Consider the following 13,975-nt stretch of genomic DNA (forward strand, 5'->3'; position numbering starts at 1 on the left):
TTGTGTTTTAAAGCCAAATTGTAGGGCTAAGTGAAAAGTCCTTGCTGAGTAACCATCTCTAGAGACCCTAAAAAATTGTGAAAAGCACTATTTCAGCTACATTGTTTTTTGCATATAAAAATATCTATTATAGGAGTCAACTAGCACATACATTGAGTCACATTTGTTTTAATTGAAAAAGAGAGCTAAAAATTTCCTGTAAGTTATTGCAACAGTACAAGAATACAAGGTGCATTTATTTATTAACAAGAATACAAGGTGCATTTATTTATTAACAGCAACAACAACAAATTGTAAAACAAATTGTGAAAGCAAAAGCAGGCTACAAAACAAGGGTGTTTGATAGCCTTTGCCTTATTTAAACATGACATGTCAATAGGCCCCAGTTGATAAATGCTATAAAGTGTATGTTAGCATTGGCTCATTCACCTTTAAACATCCCCCACCCAGTGCACTATGGAAGATGTGTGTTATGGATGAGAAATGCTTCCTCTGTCAAGTATCACAATCTTGTGGTCACGTAATCTTCATGGGTGACCATGTCTGTGAGGTTTGCATCGTAGTCTGCACTGCAGTCCTCTTCCTTTGCGTGTTTCTCCTTTGGTATGATTGGAACCGTGTCCTCCACCACCACCTTCTCCGACTTGAATGAACACACTCTCTTGCCAACCTGTAAACCCAGGGAATCCGTATTTCTTTCTCGATGATCTACTAATATACACTGTTCGCTGAGACCTGGGATGTTCAAGTCACCCCGGGAAGCTAACCCTCGAGATTCCAGTTGGATGTTTGTCTCTAGTGGTGCTTCAGCTTGTTGACGAGCCACCTCTTCCGAAACGGAGAAGATTTGGTTTGCATTTTGCTCGGCAGCGTGTTGTTTTGATCGTCTATGAAATAACCCGAAGTTTTTGATATCGGTCACAAAATTCACTTTTCTCTGCTTCTCCCTCGGGGGCTCCTGCACCACCAGGGCGGAGCCGTTGCTGACGGTGTGTCTTTCGGAGGCGATCGCTGCTGATCGTGGGTGAATCAGGGTGGTTAAGTCGAAGAGGCTAAAGTTCTTTTTCTTGTCCTTGCTACTACCTTCGTTATCACTCTTTTCATCCGAGTCTGCGGAGTTAGAAGAATCCTTCGTGCCCTGAGCAGATTGGACCGTAGAGAGTTTGCTTCCTCTTAGTAACCCCAGGACTTCAAAGCGGAAGCTAGAAATGTCTTGCTTCAGTTCCTAAGTGAAATGGAAAACGACGGAATTAGTCTGTGACCTAAACAAATAAACGTTAAGAATCATTATCTGCTCGTTTCATATATGGATCTGACACGTCTTCATTCATTTTTGAGAGCTAGGCGTCCACTCTGCTCTGGTTCTGTTTAGAATTGTCAGTTCTCTAAGGGGCACTTGTGTCTATTTGTTATCTCCTAATTTCCCTATCGGACTTCTGTAGTAATAGGAGACTTCCTACGGTTGATGTAAAAAGAAACAGGAAGAGTTTTCTTTCCCATCACTCTGGTGGAGTATGTTGGGTTTCTTTGGAACTACAGTTTCAAATTCTTTCTCTGCAAAATATTCATCTGCTTTCAAGTCATCTTACATTCTCTCAGGGACATTTTGCTGTCCAAGGGGATATCTAAAACAAAATAATTAAAGTGGAGTCTACCCTTCCAAGAGTCGGCAGTTAGTTTCAATTGTTTATTACCTTGGAGTTGATTTTATCCCAACCTCTGGGGGTAAAAAAATCAGCCACTAAATCCTGGGAATTGATTCAGAGCACACAGCACTTCCGAGATTCATCCCTTTATCTTTTGGGGCAGCTGAATTCTCAGTCCTAACCTGCTGGTTGCCTTGTGGTGGCCTCCTGCCACCAGTGCATCTCCCAAAGCATCAGGAACCGTTTAACTCCAAAATTCAGAGGTATGGCAGCAAAGAATGTTTTGGATCCTAGCCAACTTTCAATCTGTGCTTTAAGTTTTGCAATTTATCTCTCTTCTTACCTAACGCTGCTTATATTTATTCTCTGTTAAGCCTGCTGTTTTTCTTTGTCAAAGGTCTCCTGTAGGGTTTTTTATTTGTTTGTTTTTGCCTATGAGATCTTATTGACTTTAGTCTTCCAAAATCTCTAGCAACTCATGCAGGCTAACAAAGGCATTTTTTATACACATGATTTGAGCAAATATATACTTCGTGTATTCTACCTTTCTTCTGTGATAGAATTGAAAAAAACAAAAACAACTCAGGGAGAAAAACTACTTTTATAAGCTACAGTTAAGCTCAGACCTTAAATTTTCTTTTACCAAAGCCGTGCCTAACACAAAGAAGGTTTTTGTTGTTGTTTTCAGAACGTTGGTTACTAAGTGTTTCAGGTTTAGAAATCAGACCGACATTTCCAAAAGTAAAGCTCACTCAGTAGAGTGTGGCTGGGATGAGCAATCAGAATGCCACAAGGCACTAGGATTTTCTCTGCCTCCAAATAAGTCCCCTCGATCTTTCAGATTGTCTGTTTGAAAGCAATGTATTTTGAAAAGAAATTTTACCACTTTTTTTTTTTTAATATATAAATCAATAGGGCTTGAATTTAAAAATCAGAAGACAGACAGGCTTGCTCAAAACACATGGCCCAGTTTCCAGCTCTGGTGTTAAACGTGCTGCACCTGGTTCCACGCTCTGCAGAATCTGCCTTTTGGCGACAAAGATGAAAGTGGTTACCTTAAAGTTCTCCTCAGTCAGACCTTCTTCAGTTTTGGCATCTCTAATCATTGCAGCCACGTATCGCTTTACCAGGTTCCTCATAACTTCCTGAGGCATTTGAACACAAGAGAATTGATATTCAGTGCATAAATGTGATTTTTCTCTTGAGTCAGTTCCAAAGAGGAGATTGTGCTTTATTTTAATGTAAGTGTCAAGATATAAGAATAACTTACTTGATATTGGTGATGTCTTCTTAAATTATCAGCAGCTCGCCTCTGAAAAGGGAAGGGACATTTACTTTTTGGTTATAGTGATATTGTACCATTCTGTAAAATAATGCCTGGTTCTTTTAATCAAGAATATTATTTCCCTCATTTCTGCGAAGTGGGAATTTTACTGGACAACAGACAATAAATAGCTAGAGAGAGTGCTTCATATGAATCAAAAGAATGAATGAACCAAAACAACAAAGGGCAAGGTTATAATTCCTATGGCATTTAACATATAGAATAAGTTAATGATGATGGCAAGATTGTTCATTTAATATAAGTGATGAAGAATTAAGTAATCATACTTAGTATGTATCGCAAATCATTTTAAATGATCCTAAGAGATGCAGATGGGACATATCAAATACAAAATAAATGTCAAATAAAAATAATGATTTGATGGGTAAAAATCTAGCATTATAACAATATGAAGATCTTCATCAATAGCAACATTAAGAATTTAACCATGATATAAAACATGTAATCAGAAACACTGTTAGTGAACTCCCCAACACTTAATTTCAAGCAGATGTACATTAAGAGGAGATTGCTGTTTTAATTAGATGGTTGAATTTAACAAAATAAAATAAAAGGTTCTGATCAAAGATAGGGTTCATTAGATTTAAAAAAAATAAATGTGACTCTGAGCTATCATTTTGAAGAGATCAGAACGGTTTGGGAGCAGAGCTGGTGTTAGCAGAGAGCAATGATTATGGAGTGTAAAATGGAGAAAGATGTTTAAGGACTAGAAAATGTCCATTATAAATTGAGTTAAATAATAAATGACAAATGATATATTTGCAGATTTCACTAGTATTCTAAAGATACTAGAAAAAAAGCTATCATAATCCCAATTTTATGCATGTCGAATAAATATCAGTATTGATTCTTAAGGAAGAAAACTAGCCAAAGTAATGTAAAATAAAAATACTTCTGTTACAAGGGAATGAATTTGGTAAATTGTGAGAAAGCAGAAGAGATAACATATTCGGCTTCCCTGGTGGCACAGTGGTTGAGAGTCCGCCTGCCGATGCAGGGAACACGGGTTCTTGCCCCGGTCCGGAAGGATCCCACATGCCGCAGAGCGGCTGGGCCCATGAGCCATGGGCGCTAAGCCTGTGCGTCCGGAGCCTGTGCTCCGCAAGGGGAGAGGCCACAACAGTGAGAGGCCCGCGTACAGCAAAAAAAAAAAAAAAAAAAAAAAGAGATAACATATCTTGGGTTTAATTAAGTCTTTTGATCTTGTTCTTTACTAAATAATCATAGGCTGTTAAAATGGAATTTTGAAAAGGGCTGTGCATACATCACTGTGGAATGATATTAGACAAAAAATCAAACAATTCAAAAGAAACTCTTTTTTTTCTCTTTAGGACAATAGGGGAAATTGGCCTTTTCACTGGCCATGAGAATGGATTTGTGTTTCATGACTATTAGTGACTTTTAGAAACAGATGAGACCATGCTTAACTTTCTAAAGGCCACTAATGATTGGAATACCATTCAATATTACATGAATGTTAAGAAACAAATTTTCAAATGATTATGGTATTAATTAAAAGACTGGGAAATTTGAAACTTCATACAAAACTAGAACATCTTGAAAGAAATAGAGCATGGGAATTTTATGACTGGGCCACAAGATGGAGGTATGTGACTCCTGTTTAGACACAGATCAGCTGAAACCCGAGACAAAAGCACTTCTGGAAGGAAACAAGCCTTCCAGGTCTCCTTCACTTTTTTTTAAGTGAACACAAATACAAAAGCAATCTGTACGCTAACTTCTTTAGCACTCTCAGTGTAAGTATTGTACAGGAGATCGTATTCCATGGTTTAAGTAAATAGAAACTCTGAATTTAATATAGAATTTAGTCGACTCAATTTTTATTATCTTGGGGTTCTATAGCATTTTGCTAGTTTAGTCTGTAAAAAACCAATAAAAACTAGTCAGCAGAGAGCAGTTTGAAATCATGAGTTAACTTTAAATTTCCTTAATGCAAAACTAAAACTAGGGATGACAAAATCAGAAAATTATGAGTAATAAGTGAAAATTATCGTGATGCATTTTAGTATTAAAATGAGCACAAACTGTCTTCCCTTCAGTAGAACCTTACTCATACATGAACTTTAAAATTGTAATGCAAATATAAAAAGATCAAAGATCACACTTTAAAAACTAATTCCAGGTTTACTTTTCTAGGAAAAAAATTTTTTTAAGCAAAATAGTCTGCCAGAAGGAAAGAACATAGAAAAAGATTACTATGATAACAGTAAAAATTTATTCAATATCCATAGCCCAGGTTTAAGGCTAAGTTAATATAGTTAATTGTTTTTGACAACCAATTTGTTTCCACAACTAGATGGTCATACTACAAAACAGTTTTCAGTATTGTGAGATTATATCAGCCAACCGAACTTCGCTATCCTAGGAAGAAAATAAGAATGGATGCAGTTAACCATCTTCTGAGTACTGAAAGCAAAAATGAATGCAATGAATTCACCAATGCTTATTGACCATTACTATCAGGGCTAACTGTGGCTATTTTCTTACTTTCAGGGAGGTAATGTGGTGTGATGTTAAGAACACCTGGGATTGAAGGTGACTAAGCCTGAATGAGGAATTTATCTCTGAGACCCTCTCCCTTCCACATTTTTTATTTTGCAAGGTAAAGATAAACTCACTGAATGATTTTGAAGATTAAATGAGATAAGAGATTTAAGGCTTCTATTACTAACTAATGTTAGTTCCTGTCCTTTCTCCATTATTTTCCCTTTGTGATTAATATTATGATTTAACATACCTAAAAAATATGTTTTAAAAAATATTCTTGAATCACAAAACCTGTGGATCGTTTAACACATATTGAGATTGCCTCTGGAAAAGTAAAAGAATGTACTTAGGGGTAATCATCTTTGAGTGATTTGCATGGCATTTGATGCTTGAGAAGAACATTTTCTTTAGCTAGAGAGTTGGACGCTTTAGCCTAGGCAATAGAGATTTGTAAATAAGAAATTCATATTTAAGTGATAGGGTGAAGGGATGGTCCTGGTAAATATGGATAGATATAACACAAATTCTGTAGGCAGTTATTTTCGTTTTATTAAGACTTTATTATTTTTTAGAGCAATGCAAGTTTCACAGCGAATTGTAGGGGATGGTACAGAAATTTCCCTTAAACCCCTGTCGCCACACACTCTTAGCTTCCCCCACTATCGACATCCCCAACCAGAGTGATGCATTTGTTACAACTGATGAACCTACAATGACACATCACTATCACCCAAAGTCCATAGTTACATTATGTTCACTCTTTGTGTTGTACATTCTGTGGGTTCTGAATGGAAAGGAGGGGACAGTAAGAGTCCCAGGGGGACAGGGAATGTTGAGGGGAAACAGAGCTGGAGGCCTGCTGCTGGGGTGGGAGCATGACTAAGATTTCTAGCCTGGCTGCTGAGATGTTGGTGCTATTAGAAAAATAATAAAGAATTCAATTTGGGACATGCTGACAAAGGACGTTAAGGTGGAGATGCCACTGTTTATTTTATATTTTGGGGGAAGGTTAGGACTAAAGAAAAAGATTTGAGGATTATATGCATAGGTACAAGAGTGGATACAATCACAAATCCACATTTCTTGGCATTGCTAAAGGGAAACCATCATGAACAATAAAATCTTCGATAAATTGTGAATATATCTATTAGGAATGCATAAAATATTCCTTTCATTTTAAATTAGCTTTCTTAGGCTAATACTGAAATTAATTTAATTATCTAAATTCTCAGAATCTACCAAAGGTCAAGGAACACAAGATCGGGTTTCAAATATCAATACATGACGACTGACGTGTAGGCATTAAGAACAGACATGTTACTTATTAGAACGGAAGAGCTGGTCCAGTCTCATTGCCTCATTTATAAGCAAGGAAACCAAGGTCCACACAGTTGAGTGAGTAACGAAAATACTACAATGTTCTAAAGGCAGTGCCAGTCCTAGAATCCCAGGCTAGAATTTACTCTTTACTCCTTGCTTTGTTGATCAAGTAGACACTAAGAGACATATAAGAACATCTGTTCTGCATCCTATGACTTTGCCTCTTTCTCCCAACACATCTTAGTTTGTGGGTCAGCATCCTTTCCAGACTAGATCCTCATTTATTTGAATAAAAATTAACCACAAAATGCATGGCATATGTTGTACTAGTTTCCTAGGGCTACCATGCAAAGTACCACAAAGTGCGTGGCTTAAAACAACAGAAATTTATTATCTCACACTTCTGGAGGCAGAAGTCTCGAATCAAGATGTTGGCAGTTCCATGTTCCCTCCGAGACTCACAGTAGAATCCTGCCTTTCCTCTTCCTAGCTTATAGTGGTATCTTAATCTCTGATGCTCCTTGGCTTATGCCTGCACAATTCCAATATCTACTCCATCACCACATGACGTGCTTCCTGTGTTTCCAGGTCTTCAAATGTTCATGTCCTTATGAGGTCTCTCCTCCAGTAGGAGCTCATCTTAACAAATCACATCTGCAAAGACCCTGTTTCCAAATAAGGTCATATTCTGAGGTGCTGGGGATTTTGAGTTCAAAGTATCTTTATGGGGGAGACACAATTCAATCCATAATATATGCACTCTTTGCCATAAACATAATGATCATTTTTGGCAACCGGTGACATCGTTAAATATTTATCATAGAGCTGCCACCAACAACACCTCTTTGTTGGGTAAAGATCAGCTGCACTTCGAAAGGATTTACTCTCATAAGGGAAAGCATTACATCTTATAACTCTCACTGGAAGTGACTAAGAACAGAATGGACCAATGTGTGTTTATAAAAGTAACAGAATGAAGGACAGTTCATTAAAAAATACCTAAGTGGGTAAGAGGTATTTAATTTTTTCAAGCCATTCACATGTTAAACTTCGATTGATAAGTGATCTGCAATGACTAGGTGTTCTCTGTTTTTACTAAACAGTAATGAACGAGGTAGAATTATAGCATGATAGGCCTGGGTTAGGAATAAGGACTTTCCTGTGGATGAGTTCATGTTTACAGCGTTACTCAGAAATTTGTGGAATTGCGTTTGGCAGCTTTTTCTAAAATAACTTGGGTTGATTTTCTGTTATGTTTAAGAAAAATGAGCCACGTGACTGATCAGGGACCTTCCTTCCCTAACTTGATGTCTAGGAAAAATATTTTGGAGGAAGACGTGCACTTGAAGATGGCGGTTTTCTCCACGAATTACATCGGAAGTCTGGCTCGGTTCTTTGGCAGAGTGGCTTTGAACGCAGGTGCCCAGGGCACACCTGCCCACCACATTAGCAGATCTCTCTCTTTGCAGGTTCCTCCTGCTTTGTTAGGACAAGACAATGGCAGTATTTGGATCACAGAACTAATGATAAAGGAAACGACCAACTAGTGAGAAGCCTTGCTGCCCAGAGGTAACCTCTCATTTCAATAGAAGTGTCAGGTTGCTTTAGAGCAGGAAGGGTTTTGCAGCTATGAAAGAAAGGGCTCTGGGGAATCCATGGTGACATTTTGTCACTCTTTATCTCTCATTTTCCCGGGTCCAATATGTGGAATGTCAGGCTTACTCCATGTAGCTCGTTCCCTGCAGTCAATTGTCAGTGCCGTTTTCTCTCATTTCCGCTCTGGTTTTGGTCTGTCACTGATTTTAAGCCCATGAATTATGCCTTTTATTCTCTGCTTTGCTCAGTGAATCCCTGCAAGGGGGCAGCTTGCTGTGCTCTTCTTTTAAAAAAAACAAGTAAAAAGGCAAGGGGCCATTTCAGGATGTGATCCCTCTGTAAAGATTGTAGTTTGGCTCATTTATAGATGAATCTATACATATTGTTCTCTACAAACATACTTTCTAAGCATATAAAAATAAATGATATAAGAAGCTGAAGGTTGCCTTGTCAAAGCAAGTATTCAGGATCTCACTCTGGAAATAGCAAGAAGAAATTTGTTCCTCTAGATTCCCACTTAGGAAAGAAAATTTAATTGAAAGTTCCCATCAGCAAATCTTACAGCAATAAATTAGGGATTGAGAGGTACCCATGGATGGACACAGTCGTATTTGTAAGATTTGTTGGTAGGCCTATGAAAAGTCATGAAGATTAAGGGATGACACATTTTGATAATTATAAAACCTGAAGTCTGAAAGGCAAGTACTATTAGCATTTTTTCTTTAGTAATGATAGGTGATGTTAATCCATTCACTGCTCCTAATTCTCTTGCAGTGACTTAACTGAATGTATTTCTGTGGCAACTGGTCAGGCATGAGTATCCCACCTGTGACCCCAGGGTTGAGTGATGCTAAGGGGCCCTAATAGAGATGGTGTTTCGTGTTCCCCTCACTGTGTGCTCCAGAGAAAATGAGAAAGTGGAAAACATAAAACTAGAGGTTAAAACCATTTTTTTATGATTTTATAAAAAGACCTGGTAGTTTTTTGGTTCAGTATATTGCCCATTAACTTTAGCATTCTATTTGGAAACCTGGTCTATGGCATTAAAAATGATTCATATTAATTAAACACTGGCAGGATCTTATTGCATTAACATCTTTTTACTTTAAATTATCTAGACCTCTTGGACAACAAGTACAAACATTGGCTTTTAGTTTAAAAAGCTGAGCTAGATACCAATGCTTTTTTTTAACAGGAATTTCTAATTAAAGTTACAGGCTGGAAGTGCTTGTTAAAATGGAAATTCCTGATGATTGTAAGACACACTAAAGTTTGAGAACCACTGTTTTAATACTGAGAAGAGTATTTGCTGATAACATGTGTTTAAATTCTACAAGTAATATAAAAAACCAGAAGGCTATAAAATGTTGCTTATTTTATGATTGTACTTTCAATATGCTGCCTCTTTGGTGGGATTTTCATGATTTTGCAGAAACAAGGCATCTCTCCATCATGGGCTTGCTCCCACAATAAAAGTGTTGTTCAATAAAGCATTTCTGCTTCATTTCTGCCTTCTCCCATAAAGCATTCCAAAGGAAAACTTAATTTACCTGGAATTCCCAGTCACCCATAAAAGGAAGTCGAAAGTTTAAAAAAAAAAAAAGTTAATGAGTTTTCAGAGCTAGTTGTATCAGTTATTATCCATAAATCGCAAGATAAGATCACCAATGTTGGGCTCCCAGACTGTGGCCAATCAGTAACCCTGAGAGCACTGGCTTCAGCTTTGCAGGGAGGGATCAACAGGGTAACATTCAGGCAGGTGCTGGTGACAAGAGTATGTGAAGCACAAGTGGGAAGGTTTAGAGAAAATGCCTCCAAGAAGGTATAAATTCTACCTCCAGGTCAGCTTTAATTTTCTTCTTCACAAATGTGAAGCAAGTTGGAATGAGAGCAGAAGGTAGGCCAGCCTGTTAAACAAGGGCTTTGGGATACAGGAATCTAAGAGGCAGCGGAAAACAGTGGTGGAATCTGCAAAAGCTGTTGAGAAAAATCAAAAGGTGGACACACAACATGGAGGGTATCGTTGCAAGGTCATCAGAGTTTTCAGGGAAACAAGAGAGGGCAATGAAACGCACATGGGATGGGGAAACAAAAGACCCGAGTTTTTTCCCAGCTCTGTCACCTAAAACACTGCACAAGGTAAACAAGCTCTTTTTTAAAGGAAATAGTTGAGCTAAATGATTTCTAAGGTGCCTTTGAAGTGTCATGGCGTCTTCTAAGCCGTGCCTTCGTTATACAAAGTGACTGCCAGTGGTACTTCAAAGTCACCTTTCAGTTAATGGATGTGTGTCTATCCCCTTGTCTTCATCTGTCTACATGATGAACTATCAGGTCGATTCACCAAATTGAAATGAATTCACAGCACTCACTTTCGGAATTATTTTCTCATTTAACTCCTCCATTAATATTACAAACTTCTTCTTAATTTACTTTTTATTTATCTTACATTTTTCTTTGCAAATAATACATACTATTTATTTCCATCTAAAACCTAAATGTATAAAACTCAAGTAAGGGTATGCATACCACAATATGTCCTTCTCATTCTGGAAATGCAGTCTAGGTAAAAGGTAAATGTACAGCACTGAGTTTGATTAGGTTGGTTCTTTACCCAAGCCTCCACTTGGCAGAGAAGAGGCAGGATTGAGAGTAGGAAGAGAATGGAGAAGAGAGAGGTGACTCACAATATTGATTTAGTTTGTCATAAATTCCCAAAGCATAAAAATATCCATTACCAAAGGTTAGTAAAATTTATATGGCTAGGGAAGAAGGAGTGATTTGAGGTCACAATTAATTGTGAATTACCTTTCTGTGCACCAGCTTGGATCAAAATATTCAAATTTAGAGACAGAGACATTAAAAAGAAACTTGTTTTTCTGACCAGGAATGTATAGAAAAGAAAGCTCTTTAAGTTATACCATTTACCCTTTGAATTACTGTTTTCATAGGAAAGCCCAAGTCAATGTTAAGCTCCTCTTTGCATGTAAGAAATGATGGTAATATACTCCTAAAAATATGTCAACAGTGGGAGGATTCTGGGGGACGGGAGAGAGAGTTGGAAGTCAAATTCTTAGAGTGGTCCTCCATTATTTTAGTGGCAGCACAGATGGCGCTCTTAAAATATTAGAGCAGGGCCCTATATTTTTTTTACAAGTTCCATGGCATCTTAAAACCCAAGATTCCTTCTGCTATTGCCTAAAATTAAAATATTAAAGACAAATTTCTTTTGCGTGTGGCTTTTATCTGGGTGCCCAGAAACTCTTTTTCAATTGAAGTACTCCTATGAGAGAAAGCATAATAAGATAGTGCTAATAATTAATATCTCTTCAAGGACTGATAAAATAAATTTCTTATGAATTTAAGAATAAGATTAGAGAAAGGACAAGTATATTGTGATATGGAAGGGAGTAAGCCAGAGTTCAGCATCTCTGCATCTTTTCCCATTTATCTCAAGGAAAACATGAATTAGGTCTCACACCGTTCTCATGGCCTCTTGCCTATAACTATATGGTAATGTTAAATATGTCATGTAACATGTATTATAGTAAGATGTTCTCATATCTGTGTCCCCCACGTTAAAAACAATACCCTCAAGGATGGAAACCATGCCTTCGTATATCTCCTCCCACCTCTAATTCCTAGCTCAGCTCCTGGCATGTGGAAAATGTACAGTAATTGCTTATTAAACCCAAATCATTATATTTATTTTATGAACATATTTTTTTTAATAAATTGAACTTATTTTTTAAGAGGAAAATAAGACACTTGGAGTACAATAATTTTGCTGTAAGGTCAGTGATAAACTCTATAAATTAGTATGAGGATTGCAAGGTAAGGCTTCACCATAACCTGACTTCCATTTCTAAGATCAGATAGACACCCAATTTCCAAGTTCATGGAGTGACGGTTTCTAGGAAAGAATATAACTGCCTCTCCTAACCACACTCTGTTTGCTATACTCCCTTGCCAGTCAATTTCTCTTTAGAATTAGAATTGTTACAGAGATGACGGGACAATCAATGCCACTTTCAGGAGAGAAAGCCCCATCTGATGCTGATAACAGTGCCTGGTGGGCAATGAAATTAATGAAAAAGAAGAATCACTAAGGGCATAACTAACAGTCATAAACTAAGTTAAATAAAATTAAAAATGAATTAGTTTTAATTAAATAACTGATATTACTTGATTCTAATATAAAGGCATATTAGAATACTTCCAGAGCAATTTCTCTGAGAAGGTCCAAGTGACTAATGAATGTTAGGGTATTAATTTCTAAAACATGAGAACTTTGAAAATTAGGAAATTGAGTGAGAAAGAAATGAAGAATGACAGGTCAGTGGTTTGGCTGGAACAAAGCCTTAAATCCATGCCTTTTCTGTTGGAGTTGCTTGAACTCTTGCTTTCCAATATGAAAGAAATGTCCCAGGGAAGTATAATCTTCCAGTATAACAGGGGCATGGCTCCAAACAGTCCTAATAGTTTTTACAAACACAACTTCTCGGCATTTAGTATAACTGGGAGTTAGAAGCAAAATGTTGAACAATTGAACATATTCTGAAATCACTGCACTTGAATATGGAACAGCATTTTCAAGTTATAATATTTGTTCAGTCACTGAATTGAGAAATTTTTATCAAGCATTCTCCACTCTGTGCGGGGGCCTAGGTTAGGCGCTAAGAATGTGAGGTATCTGAAACAGATCCTTTCCCTTACAATCCAGAGACAGAAACAGACGATGAGTCAGTCATGCCACAGGTAACCTGAGGTTATAATTCTGAATAGAGCTAGAAATTAAGGTTCTAAGAGAGAATGTACTAGTTCTCCAAGCCTTGACTAGTGGGTTTGGAGAGGCGTATGTACAGTGTGGTTCCTATTAAAATAACAGTGACCGCCCTCAGTGGAGGAAATGGGTTTGTGAAACCATAGTTAACCATGGTTAAGCAGGCAGTTTCTTAGACACAGTAGCTGTGCAATAAATGTGCACCGAATGCACCCAGTGAGAACAAAAAGAATAAAATGCAAATGTATTCAATAAGGAATACAAACATACTCAAGCACACATTTTAAAAAACCAAACAAACAGTAATACCAACATGCTGTGTCCTTACCCCTATTGTTCCAAAACTTTCTGGCTTTCTTCTCATCTTTTTCTTGCACAGGTGTGTCCATATCCATTTGATCAGGTACCAGAGAGACTTGGGGCTTGGGATGACATTGAAGGGAGTAGGCAGGGTACCTCCTTCTTCAAAATAACTCATCCAAAGCTTTGTCCGAGCAAATTTCCATTCTATATCTGCATGGTCCTGAACAGGAAAACACAAGTGCTGACAGGTTTCTTAATTAATAAGGTGAGATAAACCTCACAGAGAGCCTGTAACCTGACTCTGAGTGGCTCTTGGAACGTTAATTAAATTGCCTGTAAAAACAACACTGACTCCCAGAGATGGTCACCTAAACTCAGACAGTGGCTTAGCCTGGAAAGGAGTCAGAACTCTCTTGTCAGTTTTCATCCTTCCCACTTGCAGGAAACAGACATTTACAATAAATCCATGTTAAAGAG

General features: G+C 37.5%; 1 protein-coding gene across 1 annotated transcript in view; it reads right to left on the bottom strand.

The window, feature by feature from the left end:
- Nucleotides 1–218: 218 nt before the first annotated feature.
- TRPC4 (transient receptor potential cation channel subfamily C member 4) overlaps nucleotides 219–13,975 on the bottom strand; it is a 118,258-nt gene continuing 104,501 nt past the window's right edge. The window contains exons 7-10 of the mRNA XM_060128834.1: nucleotides 13,524–13,718; nucleotides 2,917–2,958; nucleotides 2,702–2,791; nucleotides 219–1,225 (exon numbers count right to left, since the gene is read on the bottom strand). Of these exons, the coding sequence (XP_059984817.1) occupies nucleotides 503–1,225; nucleotides 2,702–2,791; nucleotides 2,917–2,958; nucleotides 13,524–13,718 (1,050 nt within the window). The 3' untranslated portion in view covers nucleotides 219–502. The remainder of the gene's footprint in view (nucleotides 1,226–2,701; nucleotides 2,792–2,916; nucleotides 2,959–13,523; nucleotides 13,719–13,975) is intronic.

Source organism: Lagenorhynchus albirostris, chromosome 18 (genome assembly GCF_949774975.1).
Source record: "Lagenorhynchus albirostris chromosome 18, mLagAlb1.1, whole genome shotgun sequence".
Classification (NCBI taxonomy): Eukaryota; Metazoa; Chordata; class Mammalia; order Artiodactyla; family Delphinidae; genus Lagenorhynchus; species Lagenorhynchus albirostris.